The sequence below is a fragment of the Sceloporus undulatus genome, chromosome 4 (assembly GCF_019175285.1).
Source record: "Sceloporus undulatus isolate JIND9_A2432 ecotype Alabama chromosome 4, SceUnd_v1.1, whole genome shotgun sequence".
Classification (NCBI taxonomy): domain Eukaryota; kingdom Metazoa; phylum Chordata; class Lepidosauria; order Squamata; family Phrynosomatidae; genus Sceloporus; species Sceloporus undulatus.
This window is the reverse complement of record NC_056525.1, coordinates 9,374,603-9,395,646: the sequence shown is the minus strand read 5'-3', so window position 1 is coordinate 9,395,646 and position 21,044 is coordinate 9,374,603. Positions and strand designations below refer to the sequence as shown.

At 41.6% G+C, this 21,044-nt stretch overlaps 1 protein-coding gene across 1 annotated transcript in view; it reads right to left on the bottom strand.

Moving 5' to 3' along the window:
• The window catches only part of SRMS (src-related kinase lacking C-terminal regulatory tyrosine and N-terminal myristylation sites), a 42,465-nt gene that overhangs the window by 16,453 nt on the left and 4,968 nt on the right, over positions 1-21,044 (bottom strand). Inside the window, exon 2 of the mRNA XM_042464837.1 lies at positions 6,943-7,064. Within this exon, the coding sequence (XP_042320771.1) occupies positions 6,943-7,064 (122 nt within the window). The remainder of the gene's footprint in view (positions 1-6,942; positions 7,065-21,044) is intronic.

Here is a 21,044-nt window from a genome sequence, read left to right as displayed (position 1 = left end):
TTATTTTTGCATAATTTCAGGTTTGCAAAAACGTTGTGTGATAAACCTTCTGCATTTGTGGTTTTTTTTCTAGTTTACATCTACTTTAAATCCCATTTCTGAGCTAGTGTGATAAGTCCTAAGACATTGCAGTTAAATCGATTAAAAAACACTGACATGTCTTCCCCTCAAAGCAGTAGATAAGGCTGTTTCAAACATTTCTCATGATTCCCTGGGAAGAAGAAACCAGAAGGTAAAGCTATAAAAATGTGAGGAGTAGTTATTTCTGAAGAATACATTGCCTATCAAGTTTCTGGGTATGGCTTTCCCACATAGAAAACCTGAAGGATCCATTGCATGTTGATATTTGACATGGGGTTGGAAAAGCAGGAGGTTGGGATGGGGAACCTCCTGGCCTGTTCATACCATGAGACTGCCATTGATATGAGTCAATAGTATGGAGCCAATTGATGTGAGTCAGTCATAGGCAATTTGCTACAGATCCAGTTGTGGTCATGGAATATCAAAATTACTAAGGCTGGTCTAAGGACTGAAGGTTCGTAGCCATTGCTTATGGTGCCTAATTACAGCTTAGTTTGGGGCTGGTTCATCCCTTGCTCCATATGAGTGGTGTGGGAAGTATACCATTGTTTATTGCACCACTGAGTATAATTACACATGAGAGAGGGAATGTATATGTGACATAGTAATGAACATTTACATCATGTAAGATATTGCTTGCTGAAAACCTGCGGGAATGAGCTCATCATGCAGTCTGGAGGCAGATTTTCACATGGGTTCATATTTCAAAGGGACTTGTTTTCAGAATGCCTCTAAGATGATTGCATAATAAAAAGAAAGAGAAAGAAAGAAAGAAAGAAGGATCTGTCTATTTTGTGACACAATTTGTTCTAACAGAAATAAGAGCCTTATCATATGAGAAAAGAAAACCAAGATGCAGCGAGAGAGAAGTGGCTTTCTCCATGCCTCTCCGCAGGGACGTAGCTGCATCTCAGCGTTCTTCTGTCATTGCCTATCAAGTTTCTTTGTGTGCTTCTTTAGTGTATAATGAACACCATACTGGTCTAAAGAAGATTAGTCTAAAGCAGTGGTCCCCAAACTGTGCCATTTAAGAGATTCTGGACTTCAGCTCCCAGAAGGCTCAGCCATGTTGGCCAATTGTATGGGATTCTGAAGTCCAAAATCTCTTAAAGAACACAGTTTGGCGACCACTGATCTAAGGCAAAGGTGGGCAGAATGTGGCCCAGGGGCCGCATGAGACCCCCAGGGCAGGTTTTGGGTTTCTGATGGCTTGGAGCCATTGGCCTAAAGGAACTATGTAGAGCAGTTGGGTCTTGGAAGTATCTCACTATGAGTTAAAATTGATTTGTAGGCAGTTAACAACAACAACCATTCATTGAATCAAATTGCTTTTTTGAATGCTGAGTCAACATGTCAATTTTTAAAATTTGTGTGGTCTTTAACTTATAATTTTTCATTATAAGTTAAAGACCTTGGTTCCTACAGATTTCTTTCTGTAATTTGAAAGAGAACATTGCAAACACTCAAAATCCATGCTTCACTTCCACCCCCTTTTTCCCCAGATCACAAGACAGTCATTAGAATTACTCTTTTCCTGATCTTCCCTGACACTCCTTCCTATGATAAGCAAGAGTGTTTCTGTTGTCTTGCAAAGTCAAATCTACTTTGACACCCTATGCGTATCCAGGGAGATTGCAAAACATGAGTTATCTGTTGTTTCACATATGCAAAAAGATACATATGTTGCATGAAATCTAATTGTCTCTCTTTGTGAGGGAGAGCAGGTATTTTCTAGCACTTGACCTTGGCAGAAAGTTTACCCTGATTTTCATATTTTTGCCTTTTAGGTGGATCAGTAAGAGGGAATATGCTAATATACCCTCCTGTAAATAAATGCAACCTGTAGCAAGTAGAGGAGAGATTTAAGCCATGCGAAGGCATGGGACAATTAAACAGTGCTGCTTATTGTATGACTACAGTATTAGGAATGGAAAAAATATTTGAAAATATTCAATAGTTGGTTAAAAAAAAGTGTCTTGAAAAATCCTAAAAAGAAGAATCCTGAGAATCTTTGCAGTTCAGCACTTAACTTGCATAAAATTCAAATGTGGTTGATTTACACCAGAAAATAGCATTTTCTTTGCAGAAAATAATTTTTCTACACAGAAATATTTTTTTTCAGAAAATAATGTTTTCTGAGCAAAGAAAATGTGCAAATTGTGTGAAGAATAAGTCCTGAATTACAAAAAGTTTTCAAAAACTGCAGTTTTCAAAGACTTTCTTGCAGCAAAAATAAAATTTCTAAATTTACTTTAGAAAATTACTAAATTTAAAATTACTTCAATAAAAAAATAGTGAAGAATCACATCCCTAGGGATCACATCGGTGTTAAAAGTTTCCTTTTTTCATTTGTAGAATGAAGAAAGCTGCATCTATGATTCTGTTGTAAATTAAAGTACCAATGTCATAGCAAGTAACCTGATCAGGAGGAGTATGAGAACACACAGGCAGATATCCTTGGTGGTTTATTCTCCTTTCATTCCTAAATGTATATGCACATTGCTGTTTGTTGTTATTATGTACCTTCACCTCAACTCTGCCTTACAATGACCTTATCATAGGGTTTTTCCTGGCAAGATTTATTCAGAGGAGGTTTACAACTGCCTTCTTTGTAGGTTAAGAGCCTTATCACACCAGAAAACCAAATAGGAATGGAGCCAGAGAGTAGCATATTTCTCTGTGCCTTAATGCATGACGTCTTCAGATGGTTTCCATGGTTGAACAAGGATTCAGAGCTCGCTCTCCCAGAGTCCAAGTCTAATATTCAAACCAATATACCATGCTGGATCTTAGACTTTAATGCTTTTCTTTTTTCTGTGTGGCCATTCCTAAGCTGCATCTACACTGCAGAATTAATGCAGTTTGACGTCACTTTAGCTGACATGGCTCAATGCTATGGAAGTCTGGGAGTTGTAGTTTTGTGAGATATTTAGCCTTCTCTGTCAGGGAGCTCAGGTACCCAAAGAATATATCCCAGGTTTACATAGGAAGGAGCCATGACAGTTAAAGCAATGTCAAACTGCATTAATTCTGCAGCGTGGCAGCTGCCATAATGTTGTTTCCTTAACAAAGAGAGTCAAAGTCCCTATGATGGTTGCCACAACAGATCCTACACTCAGAGAATCCAGCTTTAGGGGTTTCTATAAACAAATCTAGCTTTTTTTCTCTCCTGTCCTATCATTTCAATAGATTTCCCAAAACAATAATCTGGAATAATATTTAGTCCCAACTAGAATGAGTTTATGGAGTCATTTGATAAATCAACAAGTAGATAAACTCAGTTGAATCGGTGGTTTTATCAGGACTAGCAATAGGATTTGGCCCCAAATGGTTTTTTTTTGTAAACTTACTGTAAGTGCTAAGAGTAATTACTCCTGTTTTATAACCACAAAACCACTGCTGAAACACAAAATTGTTACACCATGGACTGGCCCTCCTTCACCCCTAGTCAACCTTTGATACCAACTTAATATTAAAGGATGTTTTAAGCAGGTAGCCAAGAGTAATGTCATATACGGACCATATATGTAGATGCTGCTGGCTCAGCATGGGAGAAACTGGAGCACTTAGCTAGGATAGATCACTTAAGATCAGAATCTTTATAATCCCTTCATTGATAGGAGTGATGGCAGGTGATAAACCTTGGGTTTACATATGAACAGTAGTCCAAGATTACCTCCCTCTGGGAGTGTGACTTCTTTGACAAGGGACATTCATGGTGATTGTCCAACCATTTACAGTCTTTCAGTTCTATTTGTTCCCTCCTGGGAACTTCACTTTAATACCAAAACTGCTCAAGGATATGTTTTGGCCTATAAAAGTGCCTGCCAAAACACCATCAACTTGGTCTCAGTTGAAGTCAGACAGATACCCTGTCAGTATCTCCCTTTACTCCCCATCATTGCAGGATCCACAGGCAGCTGCTGAGTCATTTCACTTCACATAATCCCCAACTGGATCTCTGCTTTTGGAAACGGTACATTATCATATTATTACAATATCCGCTACCACTTTTTATATTGTTAGTTCTTTATGTGCATGTGATGTGTGTTTTTGTGAGAAAGTTGATTTCCCCTATTGTTGTCATAAATAAAACTACATTTGGAACTTCCATTCTGGAAGCTCAGGTTTTTGGAACTGTTATACACAGGTCTGACCCCAGCGTTTTAGTGACCCCAAGCCCTTTTGCAGCCATCATTTGATCTAACTAAATCCCCCCTTTGTATATTTATTGTGGGAACCCTCTTGAGACCCTTGCATTTTGAGTGAGAAGATATTCTTACATATTTAACTATTTATTTATTGAATGTATACCTCACCTTTGTACCAGGGTTGAATCCAAGGTGGGATCCCCTGGTGGCGCAGTGGTTAAATGCCTGTACTGCAATCACACACTCAAAACCATAAAACAAACAAACAAACAAACAAAAAAACAAGCTTCATTTATATACCGCTTCATACCGCCTAAGCAGTGTCTAAGCGGTTTACAACTGTAAGCTAATACCAACTTAATATTAAATATTAATTAATATTAATATTAAGGTTGCAAGTTCAATACCAGTGAAAGGGCTTAAGCTTGACTCAGGCTTGCATCCTTCTGAGGTCGCTAAAATGAATACCCAGATTGTTGGGAGCAATTAGCTTACAGTTGTAAACCGCTTAGACACTGTTCAGAATGAAGCGGTATATAAATGAAGCTCTTTGTTTTTTATTTTTGTCCCGAGTCAACTTAACATAGGCTCGGAACAGATGGGCCTTTGCGGCGACCTCGTCACGTGCAAGGTTGCCTGGTCGGCAGAGCACCCACATGCCCAGCAGCTCTTGCATGTCATGAGGGCGCCGCAGCTGTGGTGCACCCACCAGATGGAGTGCGTAATGATGATGTTGCAGCTGTGCCACTTCCAGACAGGGTGGCGCAGCTGCGACATCATTGCTATGTCTCTCACACTTTGTGGCGTCGCAGCGATGCCACAAAAAGGAGCAACTTCCGGGCGCTCCTTTTTTGCTCCGCAGCAGTGCCGCACAATTTGGTTGCTGCAGCGCTCCTGCGGAGAAAAGAGAGGTGCCGAGGAGGGCCTCTCTTTGGCGGTTTGTACCCCGCCATAGAAACAGATGACCCATGCTTCTTTTCCCCACCAGCTCTGCTAAACTGTCCTTGTCTACTTCATAGTGTAGTGGATTGGGAATACAGGAGAGCCACAGTTCTGTGATACTTTCAGAGCAAGAATGATGATGAACCATGCAATTTACAAGGGGTTAATGATGGATCTTCCTTGATCTAGTAGGTGACTGAGATACTTACAGGGTTTTCAAATTTTTCTACAGTGACACAGACTCATAAAAATATTGAAACCGAGGTGGGATACTTCTTTTTGATGAAGTTCATCCTTTATGTGTGTAGTTGAAGTGGTAAAGTGTGTAAACAAGCACTTGTTTAGAAAGATTGTTTGCATTTCTAATTAGAAGCCAAAGGCTGCATTTCATCTTGCTGAAGATTTTTTGTTGAAGCTCAACATGTTTGGCAGGTTGAAGCACTGCTGTCAAAAGGATGCATGCACCCACGGAGTTCAGTGGAGCTAGCTCCCAGGTAATTGTCCATAGGATAACAATCAATGAACCATAGCATTAATTCTCAAATCCTATTTGTGGTTTACTCATTTGTTTTGGATGTCTGTATCATGAAGATGTTTAACCAAGGTATCAGCTCCTTTGACTGTCAACAGTAGAACACCAGGAATGTATGACTATGGATTTTCCTTGGGAAGTGGCTACAGGGACTGCCATGATCATAGAATCATAGAATCTCACGAGCCTTGTAAATCAGAATTAAAGCTGGATAATTGTGCCTTTTGTGATACTTATCACATGATGTCACCTTCAAATAATTGCTTCTGTCCTTTTAAAGTGTGGTTAGGGCATCCCTTGTCATTGACAGGGAACATCCATCGATAAGCTTCCAATTATGCTTTCGTGGGATTAATCCTCTGGTGTGATAAATTTCTCCAGCTACATTCGTGAGACTGGGCAGTCATGTAGGTGCAGTCTCCTCCTCCTCCTCTTTCCTTCTTCCCCTTGATATCTCCAAACAGTCTGGCTTTCTTTTTTTCCACTTTTTTTTCTTTTTTCTTTGTTTCACTAAATCACATTGCTATTAAATTGCATTATCCCTAAAATTAAAAATTAAGAAACACACACACACCAAAGGCATGCTGGGTAGGGCAATAGGGCAGGGAAGCAGGGTTGGAGGCAGTCCAGAAGAGGGCCAAAGTAGCATCAATAGCTGAAACAGCCCCAGTCGCGCTATGGATGGAACGTGTGATACTAAGCAATCCAAATGGATATGTATCCATTTACACGGTTGTAGAACGTGCAATACTGAATGATCCTAAATCAATATGCATTAATTTACTTTTGTAAATGGATATATATCGTGGTGACAACAAGGCTGTGTGATAATATCCTTAGTTGGAAGAAACTGCAAGGGTCACCTAGTCTAAGTCCCTATCATACAGGAATATAAAACTACAGCACTTCTGAAAGATGCCCAATCTCTGTTTAAAGACCTCCAACAAAGGAGAGTGTGTCACCCTTCATGGCAGTCTATTTTACTATCGAACATTTCTTATGGTAAAGAGGTTCTTCCTAATGTTTGGGTGGCAAAGCTGACTGGGGAATTTTGGACATTGTAGTCCAAAAAGGTAGGATTTTCAGATCCTGCAGGGCTGACTAAGTTTCTCAAATAAATTCTAGAATTTGGAGAAGAATCCATGCAGAGAATTACACTTTCTCATACTTCTCTGGGTGAAGCGTTGACATTTTAAAGCTGGTTTGCAATTACAATGCAGGAAATGTAGATGTTACCTGAGAGAGAATATTCCCCTTTGTTACTTTCACTGTCACGAACAAGGAAGGAGCCATGCCGGTTGGGAGGTGAGAGTAGAAGGAGACTGGCTTTGTTCCGGCTGATCCCACTTATATACCAGCTGAAAGAGAAAGGGGTAGATATGAGCTGACTGAGAAGATTCCTTAGCAAGGCAGGCCAAACTTTTGCATATCTTCAGAAACAGAACAAGAAAAATATCTTCATTTGTGGTTCAACAATTCATGCATCATCCGCCTCCTCAATCTGGGCCCACTTATGCACATTTTAAATCATAGGTAACATACCTACCAATATTTCAAAGATGAAAACTGTGATACCTGTGGCCAAGCAACATGAAAGTGTGGTCAAGATGGCAAACAACGAAAAACTAATGAAGAAGAACACGCACGCTAGAACATGCTGCAGTAGTTTGCTTTTGCTTGAGCCTACTGGGAAGAACAAAACTCTGACCTCTCCACTCCCCCTGCTGAGTTGAGTGCAAACTATTCTTGCTTTTTGAACTCAGTCTGCACTGCAGCAATTGAATCAAGCAGAGGACAGAGGAGTAAAGTGGGAGGAGGAAAGAGAAACTGGGACATTTTAAAAGCACCTGGAAAACTGGGATGACAGAGGAATAATCAGAATGTTCCCTGCCATATCTATAAAGTTGGAGAGTAAAGGGCCAGCCTTGCCATTAGACAGAATGCGGTGGTTGCCTCAGGCAACAACTTCCATGTGTTATGCAAGAACAGTAAACATTTAATTATTTAATTCATGATCTACTCCTAAGCAGAGAAAACACTCATGAGATTTTTTGCCTTGTATGTCAAACATTTTGGCTGGCTTTAATTTATTGTTGTTGTGAGCCTCTAAGTCATTTTTTACTTATGGCAACCCTAAGGTGAACTTATCATAGGGTTTTCTTGGCAAATTTCTCCAGTGGGGGATTGAAATTGCTATCCTCTAAGGCTGAGGGAGTGTGCCTTGCCCAAGGTCACTCAGTGTTTTTTTATACTTGAGCTGGGAATTGAACCCTATCTATTAATTGTAGACTCTAACTTTTCTTGCGTCTGGAATACTGTGTTTGAGCTGGTTGATCCATCATGAATTAGGGTAGGTGTGATCCATTGGTTGTTCTGCCTCATACATCATGGATGGGGAGAACGTATGTTGCTGACATTTTCAGGTTTGCAACCTCTGGTTGTGGTCACACCAAGTAACTTCTTATTATCCTTCAGACACAGTCTGGACGCTAAACTAAACTAGCGAATTCATGTGAATGTGTTCTGGCCCCACTTTCTTTTCATGCGAAATTAAGAGAAATTCCTCAGGTGTGATAAACTCAAATGCATTAAAAATATTCAAAAGTATATAGAATATACAATGTTGTGGCAAAATGATATTGCAGACATTAACAATGTTTTACCTATCACCCCCAGCTCCATAGCTTGTTATTTATTCCTATATTAAAATAAACTTTATCAAGAAGGCAGGAACAGAATGCAAAATGACCTTAACAGATTGGAGAGCTGGGCCAGAACTAACAAAATGAAATCCAACAGGGATAAATGTTCATCTAGGTAGGAAAAATGACACGCACATATATAGGATGGATGACACTGGCATGAAAGTAGTATATGCAGAAAGGATCTAGGAGTCTTAGTAGACCACAAACTGAATATGAGTCTACAGCAGCGGTGGGCTAAATGTGACCGACGGGCCACATGTAGCCCTCACAGCTGATTTTGTGGCCCCTCAGGAGTCAAAAATCTTTTTCTTTTCTTTTTTAAATGCAGTTTTTTTGATCTACAAAAGCACTCTCAAAGGACCAGGATAAGAAGAGTTTTGTCCTGACCTTCAGAAACAACTCACTACCATTTGTCATTACAGTGATGAACAGCACTGGGTTTTTTCTAGTCTGGATGAAGCCTTAGTTACTTTTGAAAATCTGAATGTTTTTCATTCAGCATCACAAATGCATCAGGAGTCAGGAGCTGAACTGTGTGATATTCTTTCCCCACCATTTAATAAAGCTGGATTTAAGGTGGTTGGGACAATGAAGCAGTTCTCAAAATAGCTTCCTACTTTCTATACATGTAAGAGCTCTCCTATTAGAAAGCAGACTCCATACTGTGGTGCATCTGATCTGATGGTGCTGCTGGGCCAAGAGAAGCCCTCCTTGGGGCCAGAGCCAGCTCCTTTTGAGCCTGAGGGATGGGGTGTGTTACTCCAAGGTCTAGCTTCCCTCCACACACACCCTTTTCTGATATCTAATTGATATAAGAAGGATGTTTTAGGCAGGTAGCTGAGAGGGCAACCCCAGTTCAGGAAACTAGCCATGATGTGGAGATCTGCCAGACTCACCATAGAGGATGCCAAGGCACTTAGCTGGGAGAGACTAAGATCAGCATCTACATAACTCCTTTCATAATAGGCGTGATGGTTAGGGTTGCCATTAGTCAGGACCTCCAAACCGGGACAAATGTAGGACAAAAATTTCAAATGTAGGACCTTTTTTTGGTCCGACATAATGAAAAAGCCCTCGCTGAGGGGAGGATTCCTTCTCCGCTTGGGCTCCATTCATGGAGCCCAAGCGGAGAAGGAATCTGCCCCAGGGAGGCATTCTTTTCCCCTGGCCTTCTTTTTTGCCAAGGAGCCCAAGGGGGAAAGAATCCCTCCCGCTCACGAGGAATTCCTTCTCCGCTTGGGCTCCATCACGGAACCCAAGCAGAGAAGGAATCGCGCGCCCTTTCGGCCGGCCCTCTGTGGAGGCTTGTGCTTTCACAGAGGCCGGGAAAGAGGGAGCAGAGCCAGGCCACCTCCTCGGCTAGGAGGCCAAGCAGGGAACGGGCCTCGCTCATGCGAGCTCCTTTCCCTGCCTGGCGTCCGTCCTCAGGGGTGTGTGTCCCAGGGGGCGGGCCAAACCGAAAGGGGCGGGAAGCCGTGCGGACCTGCCCCAAACCGGAAAAGTCCCCGTCCCCAGGTGGGATAATGGCACCTAAATGTGGACACTTTCTTTTTAGCAGATCCAAGCCTCTCCCTCCCAGCGTCACTTTCCGTTCCTTCCCCAACCCCTTGGGGGAGGAAATCCCAGAAAGGAGAAGCCTGGGCAGTGGAGGACAAGCCAAGACGGGAGGACGCAGGCTCTTCAAGGGGCTTTGTGTGCTTGGCCCAGGCCTGTCCCTCCGAGGCCACTCTCGCGTCTTCCCGGACTACCCTTTCCTCCAAAGGGCTCTTTTAGAGCTCTTTGAAGAGAAGGGAAGGGAGACAGAAAGGAGAGGAGAGACCTGGGCACTAACCCGGTCCTGCTCTTCCCCAGACCTCCCTTTCCTCCAAAGGGCTCTTTTTGGAGCCCTTTGAAGAGAAAGGAAAGGAGCGAGGACTTGGTGGCTGTGGAGGAACAGCCCCAGGCCTCTCCTCGGAGGCTTCATTTTCCTCAGGCCAAAGGGAGAAGCCTGACCCAAGCAGGAAGGTAAGTAGGGAAATAGGTGAGGAAGGAGGGAGGAGGGAGGAGCAAAGCGAGGACTTTGTCCCAATCGACGTCCATGCTCTCATCTTTCACCGAGACTACACAGAAAGTGCCCTTTGGGGGGGAAACTTTGAAAATGGGCACCCACCTCCCCCTTCCTCCTGTTTCCCCCCCCCCCCCTCCTCCTCCTCGCCATGCACTAAGAAAGGGCACTTTTTTCCCGCCCCCCTGCTGGCCCAGAGTCTCACTCCTCCTCCTCCTCCACCTCCTCCAAGGGTCCACCTCCTCCTTGAGGCTGGCCAATGGCAGAGTGGGGCTGGAAACAGCTCCGCCCCAGCTGCTGTGCCATTGGCCGGCCAGCCTCAAGGGGACGAGTGTTCCCTTTAGGCGCGATGGCTACCAGCCGGGCCCAAAACCAGGATTTAGAATGAACTGGACCGTGACCGTGCCAAACCGCAAAAAACGTTACAAGCACGGGCGCAGCAGGGTTATGGCATCCCTATGGTGGATGATAGACCTTGTACGTACTCATGAACAGAAGTCCAAACCAGGGACATTCAAGGTGATTTGCTGACTTCCAGTTCCATTATTCCTTCTTGGAAACTTCACCTTAATCCCAGAAACTGTCCAAGGACATGTTTTACCCTATAAGTACACCTGCTAGGGCAAGCAGAATTTTGTCTTGAGATTTAGATCCCTGTAGGTTTCTTTCCTGACTCCTTAACCACTGGCCCCTCACAAAACATAGGCAGCAGGCTGAGCCACTTCCATTTAACTGAAATCCTTGATTAGAACCTCTGCTTCTGGAACTAAGTACAGCATTACTTGCTGCAATCCTCAAGGCCACTATCTCTCATCACGTTAGTTTTCATATGTGTGTGTAAGCATGTGTTTTTGTGTGAATGGTGAATTCCCTTTTGCTGTTATAAATACAGATGGCCCTTCGTATCCATGGGGGATCCGTTACAGATCCACTCACAGATAACAAAAATGCGTCACCTCAAGTCCCATTATTCCCAGTATGGTGTGTTCTGTGCCAGTCAGCCAGCCTAGCTCTGACTAAGGGAAGGTGACTCAGGCAGGGCAGGGCTGCACTCCCAGCCCCGTCGGCTGAACTGCAAAGCAGGGAGGGAGACAGGAGAAAAGGACGAGCTGGAGAAAATGCTTGCTGCTCCACAAATGTGGTGGTAGGGGCAGTGGCATCATTAGGGGTGTGTGGGGGGTGTAGGGTGTGTGGACCGCACCAGATGATGACTTAAGGAGGGTGACACCACTTCTCCTCAATTATCTTCCTTTTGGCAGAAACAGGCTGTGGCATTTATCTGCTTCCCTTTAAGAGATAGTAGGAGTTGGGTGAAGCTCCGTGAGAGGAGAAAGGAGAGGCCCCAGAATTTTTTAAATTTCAAATTTTAAAATTTTAAAATATATATTTTTAAAAAAATTAAAATTCTTTTAAAATTTTGTTAAAAACCACATTTAAAACAAATCTTCACTATGTTTATATAAATACATTTAGATTGTGCGTATGATATTGTGATTTGAAGGTATAATTTTAATTTTGCTAGTTGTTTATGTCACAGCTATTAGCATCACATTCAATGGCATATAGGAATTATGATTTACGAGTAACTGTGGGACTCTGGCATTTTCAATAACAGGTGTTGTTGGGCACTGCTCTTATCTGGGGCCCAAATAGCATGATTAATGAGGGAATCTGAGAGGAAGCAACCCCAAATGTACGATCTTCTTATTCACTCCCAAAAGTTAGGAAATAAGCTTGTTGGGCTGTCATTGCTACTACCCTTGGAGAGGGCAAAGGGAGAGAGATCTCAATTTTTCCTTTCTTTCCCCAGGAGCATTTCTCTCTTGATAGCATCACAAAACCAGATGTTTGTGTGCAGCACCACTGAAGGGTCTCGAGTCGATCATTTCCTCCAACTAAACAATTAATCACTCAAAATGACTTAAGGTGTAATCCACACTCCAAAAATAATGCAGTTTGGCACTGCTTTCACTGCTGTGGCTCAATGCTATGGAATTCTGGGATTTGTAGTTTTTGAGATATTTACCATTCTCTGTCAGAGAGCTCTGGTGCCACAACAAACTACAAATCCCAAGATTCCAAAGGATGGAGCCATGGCAGTCAAAGCAGTGTCAAAGTGCATTATTTCTGCAGTACAGATGCAAGCTAAAAGGTTGCAGTTCCACCGCCTAAGGAATAAAGTTAATGTTCCTAATTAAGATGCACTTGCTCTAATGTTGAAATGCCTTTCTTAGTAAAAACATGAATTTCCAGACTCTTTCCCCAACATTTACTACTTCTTATCTGCTCACAGTTTCTCATCAAGTTAACTCCTAATCTTTTTTACAAACCAGGTTAGATAGGACATGTCCACGGTGCAGTTCAAGATTGCAACAGTCCTCCTGTTGCAGTTGGTGGCTATGGTTTTACAAAGGGGAAATGGACATGAAGAGGAAGGTGGATTTCCCAAAGCAATTTCCCAAACAGTGAAACATTTACATGTCTTCCTTCCTGTTCTCATACATATGCTTAGCGTCTATCTTTTAGCATATTGGTTTGGGGCAGAGACCGTAGCAATGGAGTGGGGATGGGAAGAGTATTTAAATATGTTTGGAAAATGGTAAAAATGTTGTTCTGTGCTGATACGGTTTGGAGGGATATCTATGCACCTCAACACAGAACAACACACCAATAACATCTTGACAAAATGAAGGCCTGTGACTAGCATTGTCATATTTTTCCTCCTTCTGTATGATTTTTAACACCTTTGCCTGATGAAGAATTCAATGGCTCTTCGAAAGCTTCATTATGTCTTTTGTGCATTTTGGTTGTTTGAGTAAAGGTATCACTGTTTTGTAGCTTCATGAAGGCTTCTATTATGTGAACTTTACTCTCCATTGACCAAGAGGCTCATTTGCATTACAAATGCCACTCCTTGATTCGTAACTGAGAGATGCCCAAAGGCAATCTAGATTCCCATGGTTAAAACTCCCCAGCCCTGAGCCTTACACAATAAACCACTGAGTAAAAAACCCCAGAATCCACCTCAAAACATACAATGGCCCCATTAACACTATGGAAATAACCTGGTATGAAACCAAGTTATTTCTGCTACGATCACACTGGCTCCGAATGTACCCAGTGCTGTTTACAGGGGGACCACGGAGAAACACACTTAACCTGGTGTATTTGACAGCGGGTCCCTTACCACATCTATTTAAAGGTCTGGAGCATCTGGATCTTCAGTAGTGTGAGTACACTACCAAATTGATCCAGATTGCTTGGTATAATTTCCGGAAATTGAGGCACTTCCATTTTGAATCAATCTGGTGCATGTGTGAATGTCGACCAGGGTTTAAATGCCACGGAGAGATTCAGGCACGTAAACCATAGTGGGAACATCGATTCGGTGTTGTGTCACCATGGAGAGCCGAATCTCCTTGGGACAAAAACCTAAGTGTAAATGCCCCCAAATAAGAAAAAAAATAGGGCCAATGAACTATGAAGTTAAATTCTATTAAAATGTTGCACTAGGCTGTATAAAAATACATCAAATATAAATAGTAAAGAGTTGTGAATAATAATCATATTCCTGAATATTCCTAAACAAGAAAATTGATATTCTGCAAAACACAACCAAATAGCACCATCCCATAGAAATATCTAATCAAAATTACACAGGTTTATGAAAATTTCCATTATGATACAAACTGATGAAGACATTTATTGTCCCTTCATTGTTTATGGATTAGAGAAGCATTTTTTAAAAACATAATTTATTCAGAATGGAATTTCCACTCAGATATTTTTCTCAGTCTGGTCAAGTATTTTGCTATTTGACTGCTTTCTGTAGTGTATCAGTTTTCTTGTTGTGAGTATTTATCCAAATGTAGTGGGTGGCCATCTGTCAGGAGTGCTTTGATTTGTGTCTTCTTCCTGCATGGCAGATGGGGGTTGGACTGGATCACCGTTGTAGTCTCCCAACTCATGATTCTATGATACTGTTCTTGGTGTTTAGAGATGATCCTCGACCTGACAGCACAGTGACACTGTCTGACTCAGGCAACTGAAAGTGAGTGTTAAGGAAAGGCAGTAAATGTTACTTGTCGGACTGTATGTATAAATAAGGACTAGCATTCTGTATTGCAGTTGCAAATGGTCCACAGAGTTATGGATCTATATTTTTTCTATATTCAGTGGCTGGCATCTTTAGAGAATGCATTCTCTAAAGATGCCAGCCACAGATGCTGTCAAAACGGCAGGAATAAACTCTTCTAGAACATGGCCCCAAAGCCTGAAAAACCCACAAAAAATTATGAATGCTGGCCACGAAAGCCTTTGACTCTGGTGATGGAGCTCTGTTTTGCTGGTGAACAGGGCACAGCAGGATGACATTTCCAGCCCCATCCTCATCAGTCATCTGCAGTTGGAGGCAGGAATTGCCAGAAATTTTTACTGTGCCACAGATTGGTGATAGGAGATGGCTGCAAACATCATTCTGCTGCACCTTGATCATAAGCAGAATAGTTCTCTTATTCAGAGTGGCTGCTGGCTGTTGAGGTAGTTCAGAGGAGCACAGAGAGGATACTGTAACATTGACTATGTAGGATCTCAGCCAATATTTCCCTATTATTGCTGCTGCTGCTGAATAAACCTCTATATGGCTCAGGTTTAGATGATCAGAAGGACCACAGATGTGAGTCTTCACATGTTTTAAGATTTGCTGGAGAGGCTGACGTCTCAGCCCCATCAAGGTCAGATGTATATTCCATAGGGGCAGGATCTTTTTTGGTGACTGCTTCAAGATCATGGAATGTCCTTAGAAAGCAGAGGGTGATGGGCAAATATCAATGAATACTTTTAATACAAGGGTGGGCAAAGTGCAGTCCATAGCTTGGGACCTTTAGGCGTGACCCCTGAAAACTGCCAGACCTCCTCAATTTTTTAAAAACATTATGGGTCAATTTTTGCCCAAACATTGCCCCCAAACAGTCCCAAGCTTCCAAAACCACCTGAAAATGCAGTGGTTTGATACCCTTAATTCCAAGGGCCCTCTCCCCAAATTTCAGGGATTAAAAAGCCAAAAGAAAAAACCAGCTGAAAATCAGCCAAAATGTAGGCAGAAGTGATTTTTCATCATTTTAAGTGCACTAAAATGTGCTGGTACAGTCCATTTGGCAGGCGCAGGGGAGAATTGTTTTAATAACTAAATGTGTGTAAATGGATGTGTTAGATTTTTAATGTTTAATGTATTTAATGTATTTATTAAGATGACGTTTTAAAGTGTCTGGTAAGGTACATACTGTTGAACTGTTCCAATTTGGTAAGGACAGTATTAATTAATCCTCTGTTGTCCCACATTTTCAGCTGCTGTTAAAATGTCCCAGTTTCTCTCTCTTCCTCTTTCTTTGCCTTCAGTTTGCTTCACTTGCTGCAATTTGAGTGCAAAGTGCATAAGTAGTTTGCATTCACTGAACTCAGTTGGGAAGGAGAGGAAGGGGGCAGAACCTTATCTTTCCCAGTAGTCTCAGGCAAAAGCAAACAGCTGCAATCTTTCCTAACTTGTCTTCTCCCTAGCCATCTTGACTCCATTAGTCACGTGTGTCCCCGTTTTCATCTCTGTAATGCTGCAGTATATGAAGATATCATTTTATGTTTATAACTGAATGTAGTTTATAGCATTTAATAGGATGTAAATGCCTTGCATTCCATCCTTGGGAGAAAGGCAAGATGCAAATAAAATAATAAATTTTATATGTACATCCACATATATTGTCTGCTGGAATAGGGAATAGTCCCTTGTGGGATTTTCTACCTCAGTAGTGAAAATGGGTATGCTCAATTGAGATAATATATAGCTTGATTGGTCTATGTGTGTATGCGTGGCACCATTTGCTGCTTTATTTCAGGCATAAAAACACCTTAGGTTGGGCTTGATCTTTGATGTGTCTCAACAATAGTGGTTTTATGAGGATGACACTACTTTTAATTGGACAGATTTGTAAAATGAGTTTGTAAGATTAAGTAAGCTTGTGTGCCTTCAGGTCATTTCCGATTTATGGTGACCCTGTCCTGGGGTTTTCTTGGCTGAGAGAGTGTCACTGCCCAAGGTCACCTTTGGCTGTGGCTTTTCATGGCTGAGCTGGCATTCAAACCCTGTTTTCCAGCTCTCAAACCATTACACTATGCTGACTCCAGTCATACAAGAAGTAAGCTAGTCATACAATAGTGAGTACTATAGAAAGTATCTCCATCTTCAGCTGCTGCCACACTGCACAGATAGTGGAATCCTGGAATTTATAGTTTGTTGTGGCACCTCTCTGAGATATCTAAATATCTGACAAAACTACACATCCCAGAATTACGTAGCATTGAGCTATGGCAGTTAAAGTGTTGTCAAACTCCATTAATTCTGCAGTGCAAATGCAGCCTTTATGATGCATAGCAACAGTTCTAGAGACCCCCCTTGTTCTACCTGCTTCTTCACAGCATTTAAGATTTTTTCTAAAACACAGCTGCTACCATTTATAAATATTTCCACGGTGGGGACCTACTATATGCCCTCAAGATTCTTGTTGAGAATATTATGCCATGTCAATCCACACTGGACACAAACTCTCCTTATCCAATGTTGTCACCTCAGACTTCAAGTCTGAACCCTATCTATCTATCTATCTATCTATCTATCTATCTATCTATCCATAGCATTAAATGCAGGCCGAGTCTCCCTTGGCTGAAATTCCTGGGACCAGAAGTATTTTGGATTTTGGAGGTTTTTTTTTTTTTTTTGGGATTTTGCAATATTTGCATATACCTAATGAGATATCTTGGAGAAAGGACCCAAGTTTAAACATGAAATTCATTAATGTTTCCTATACACTTTAAAAATGTAGCCAGAAACTAATTTGGTACACAATATTTTTTTAAAAAATTTGTGCATGAAACCAAGGATATGTTCATTGAACCGTCAGAAAGCAAAGATGTCACTGTCTCAGCCATCCATGTGGACAGTTTTGGATTTTGGAATATGTTTTGGATTCTGGAGTTCTGGATAAGGGAGATTCAACCTGTACTTCATTAATGGAAGTTGAACATAAAACAGATTCATAATGGGATACATTAAAGCAAAGGTATAGTGGATTGAATGTTGGACTATGACTCTGGAGATGAGGGTTCAAATCTCAGCTAGGCCATGAGTGACCTTGGGCAAGTCACACATTCTCATCCTCAGAGGAAGGGAAAGGCTAACCGCTGTCAAACACACCTTGCCAAGAAAATCCCATGATAGGTTTGCCTTCGGGTCACCATAAGGCACACAACAACAACAAGAAGAGGGAATTTCAGCAGACATTGCTTGACATGCAACCAGGTAACAAGCATTAACTGCTGAAATGCCCTCTTTTGCATGATTAAAGGTATAGGAGCCATATTAAATTTTCAATCCAGCAAGCCTAGTTTCTATGAGGGAGCCAGGCAGTGGCATAAAGGAGCCAAGTCTTGCAGTGTTGAGTTGACAGGGCTTTACCTGCCACCTCCTTTGGCCTTCCTTTCCTCTCTGAGCTTAGCTGCAATTCTCACAATTCTGGGAGAGGCAACGGAAATGGATTATCCCAACAACAATACATTATAAGAAGCTGTTCTTATTGGAATGCAAAGTATTTTGGTTTTAAGTGGCAGGTTAGCTTTGGGCCTGCTCTTGGTGGGGATGCCACCTCCTAGAACTGCTGGATATAGAACAGCGTGTTGAAGTCGAAGGCTTTCACAGCCAGCATCAATCATTTTTTGTGGGTTTTTCGGGCTACGTGGCCATGTTCTAGAAGAATTTTTTCCTGCTGTTTCACCAGCATCTGTGGTTTGCCCTCCTCTAAGGCTAGGTACCTTATCGCACACACATTCTGGGGACGGAAGGAGGATGCTCGTGTGCGCGCGCGTTCGCACGTGCTGCAGAAAACAGAGTTTATCGCACATGAATACGTCCTCCAAGAGGCCCTGTTCTGTCCCCTGGCGTGCACCGTCATGGACTGGACGCGAACGGGTGCGTGCCGGGGGATGGAACAGGGCCTCTTGGAGGACGTATTCGTGTGCGATAAACTCCGTTTTCTGCAGCACGCACGCGCGCGCACACGAACATCCTCCTTCCGTCCCCAGAACGTTTAAAATTGTGTGTGTAATAAGGTCCTAAGAGACTGTGACTTGCCAAAGATCACCCCAGTGGCTTTCCATGGCCAAGAGGGGATTTGAATCCTGGTCTTCTAGTATTCACCATTCAAACCACTACAGCACACTGGCTCCAGAAAAACTGCAGAGCTATAGTGGTATGATTCTGCTTTAACTGTCATGACAACATCTGAAGGAATCTTGATATTTGCCATTTAGAAAGGGGTATTTAGGATTCTGAACCAGAGAGCTCCACTCCTTCACCAAACCACAAAGGGCAAGATTCCATAGAATGATCTGAAGAGGGCTGCTTGCTAAAGCAGCTGTGTCCTTCCTGGAGTAGTCCATCAATTGAGGCTACCACTTCACCGTCATAAAAGCACCTATCCTAGTAATTTATACCCTCTGTTTAACATATCAGAAAAATTAATCTCATGACCATGTTTGCATGTTTGTTGTGCATAGAGCCTTTGTTTTGCATAGCAGGATAACAAACGTAGGATGGGATAACTTCACATGACATTCAAACTTGGGACTATGGCTCAATTGATGTCCCCAGACAAGCCAGGATTGCAAACTATGTTTAAAACGCCAGTTAATATGCAAATGGACTTTAAATTTCCTGGACCTTGTTAAACTCCTAATTCGCACATGGCCAAAAGGAGTAGGAGGAGCGAGCCTGCAAAATTTACCCTCCTCATACCGTCTTAACTAGAAACAACAACATGCAGGGATCTTACTAATATCTACATTTTTTATTTTGTTTGTAACATCTTGCCTGATGAAGAAGCCAGTGGAGCTTTGAAAGCTTGCAACAAGTATATTGTGCATTTTGGTTGACCAAAAGGTATCACTATTTGGTAGATTTTTGTTTGAACAGGTTTAAACCAGTGTTTGTATCGCCCTATGGATCATGAATTCGCAGGGTGAACTTAACCATAATTCTGGGTTCAGGTGTCATATGAAGTAATCCCTTCTTGAGTTGTTTACTTGCTTATCTGATGGCAAAGTGAATGGGCAACATGAACCATGAAGCATTGACACAGTTGTTTATGATGCCATACTTTTGGGCTTAAAATGCTTTGCAAACAGAGGCTGAGTCACCATGATAAGACAACATCAGTCCATCCAAATAGTTTCTCATTCAGCTGGTTAGGGAAGTCACCCAAAGTCCACGCATCGAACAGGTCACATAGCACCCATGAGCACTATTTGCCATTGAAACTGGCAGGTCAAAACCACTTCCATCACAAGCCATTACACTTGTGGCTCTGGATGGGTTTCGCTTTAACATGGAAATGTGACTGCTTAGCATATGTTTTTTGTTTGTAGTGCATAAGATACATTTAGTTCCTCTTCCCTGTTATTGTATCCTATAATTAGCAAGAGGGAAGGAATTCAAATGCCACGGTAAATTTATTAAATCTGAAATTAATTTTGTGAGGACAATCTCCACCTCCATACACTCTCAAAACATTTATGGGATCATATTTACCCAAATTCTCTTATTTTGAATTCATGTGTCAGTTTTTAAAATCTCCCATTTGAAATTCTGAGTGTTTAAGAATAAAAACACAAGATTTTTAACACTAAATGCAGATCTAATTCATGTAGTTGATTGCTTCAGTTTGTGGCTGCAGCTTTTCATATGTATGCCTATATGATCTGAGTGGCAGTTAGCCAATAAAATATACGATTTGGGTCCAAACTCAGCTCATGTTTCTCTATTCTTAATTTTTGATAGGATACTTTACATCTTCAAATTAGATCCTATATGAATGGAGAGGGAAGGGAATAAATTATTATTGAATTTTAATGTGAAAATGCTTTTTTCATAATCTCTGTTTCCAACCTTGAAAATTTGCCAGATTTAGGATTTAGTAAAAAGTAAGTTTGTGATAGCTAAGAATGGGTGCATCTACAATGTAGAAATAATGCACTTTAATACAACTTTAACTGCTGTGGCTCCACCTACAGAACCCTGGAATTTGTGGTTTTGTGAGGCACCAGCACTTTTTGTCAGAGAACTACAGCACTTAAAGTAGTGTAAAACTCAATTATTTCTGTAGTGTAGATGCACAATCAAATAATAATAATAATAATAATAATAATAATAATAATAATAATAATGATTTATTTATAGCCCGCCCAATCACAAGGAATCCAGGCGGGTTACAACAGTAAAAATAAAGAAAATAAAATATAATAAATAAGACAAAGGAATAAGTATTTTGAAGAGTTTACTCTACCTTTTTATTTCTGCCTCCCTTCCATCCACCCCCCGTTCCCCGTTGCTCTTATAGCCAAGATAACAGAGGAATAGTCAAGATGGTTGTGGGTTGCCTAGAGTGGGCTACATTGGTTCCTTGAAGATGGTACCATTTTTACTTTCAGGTCAGTGGATCTGGTGGGAGTACAGAATATGGTGCCACTGAGGAGAGGAACAATAATAA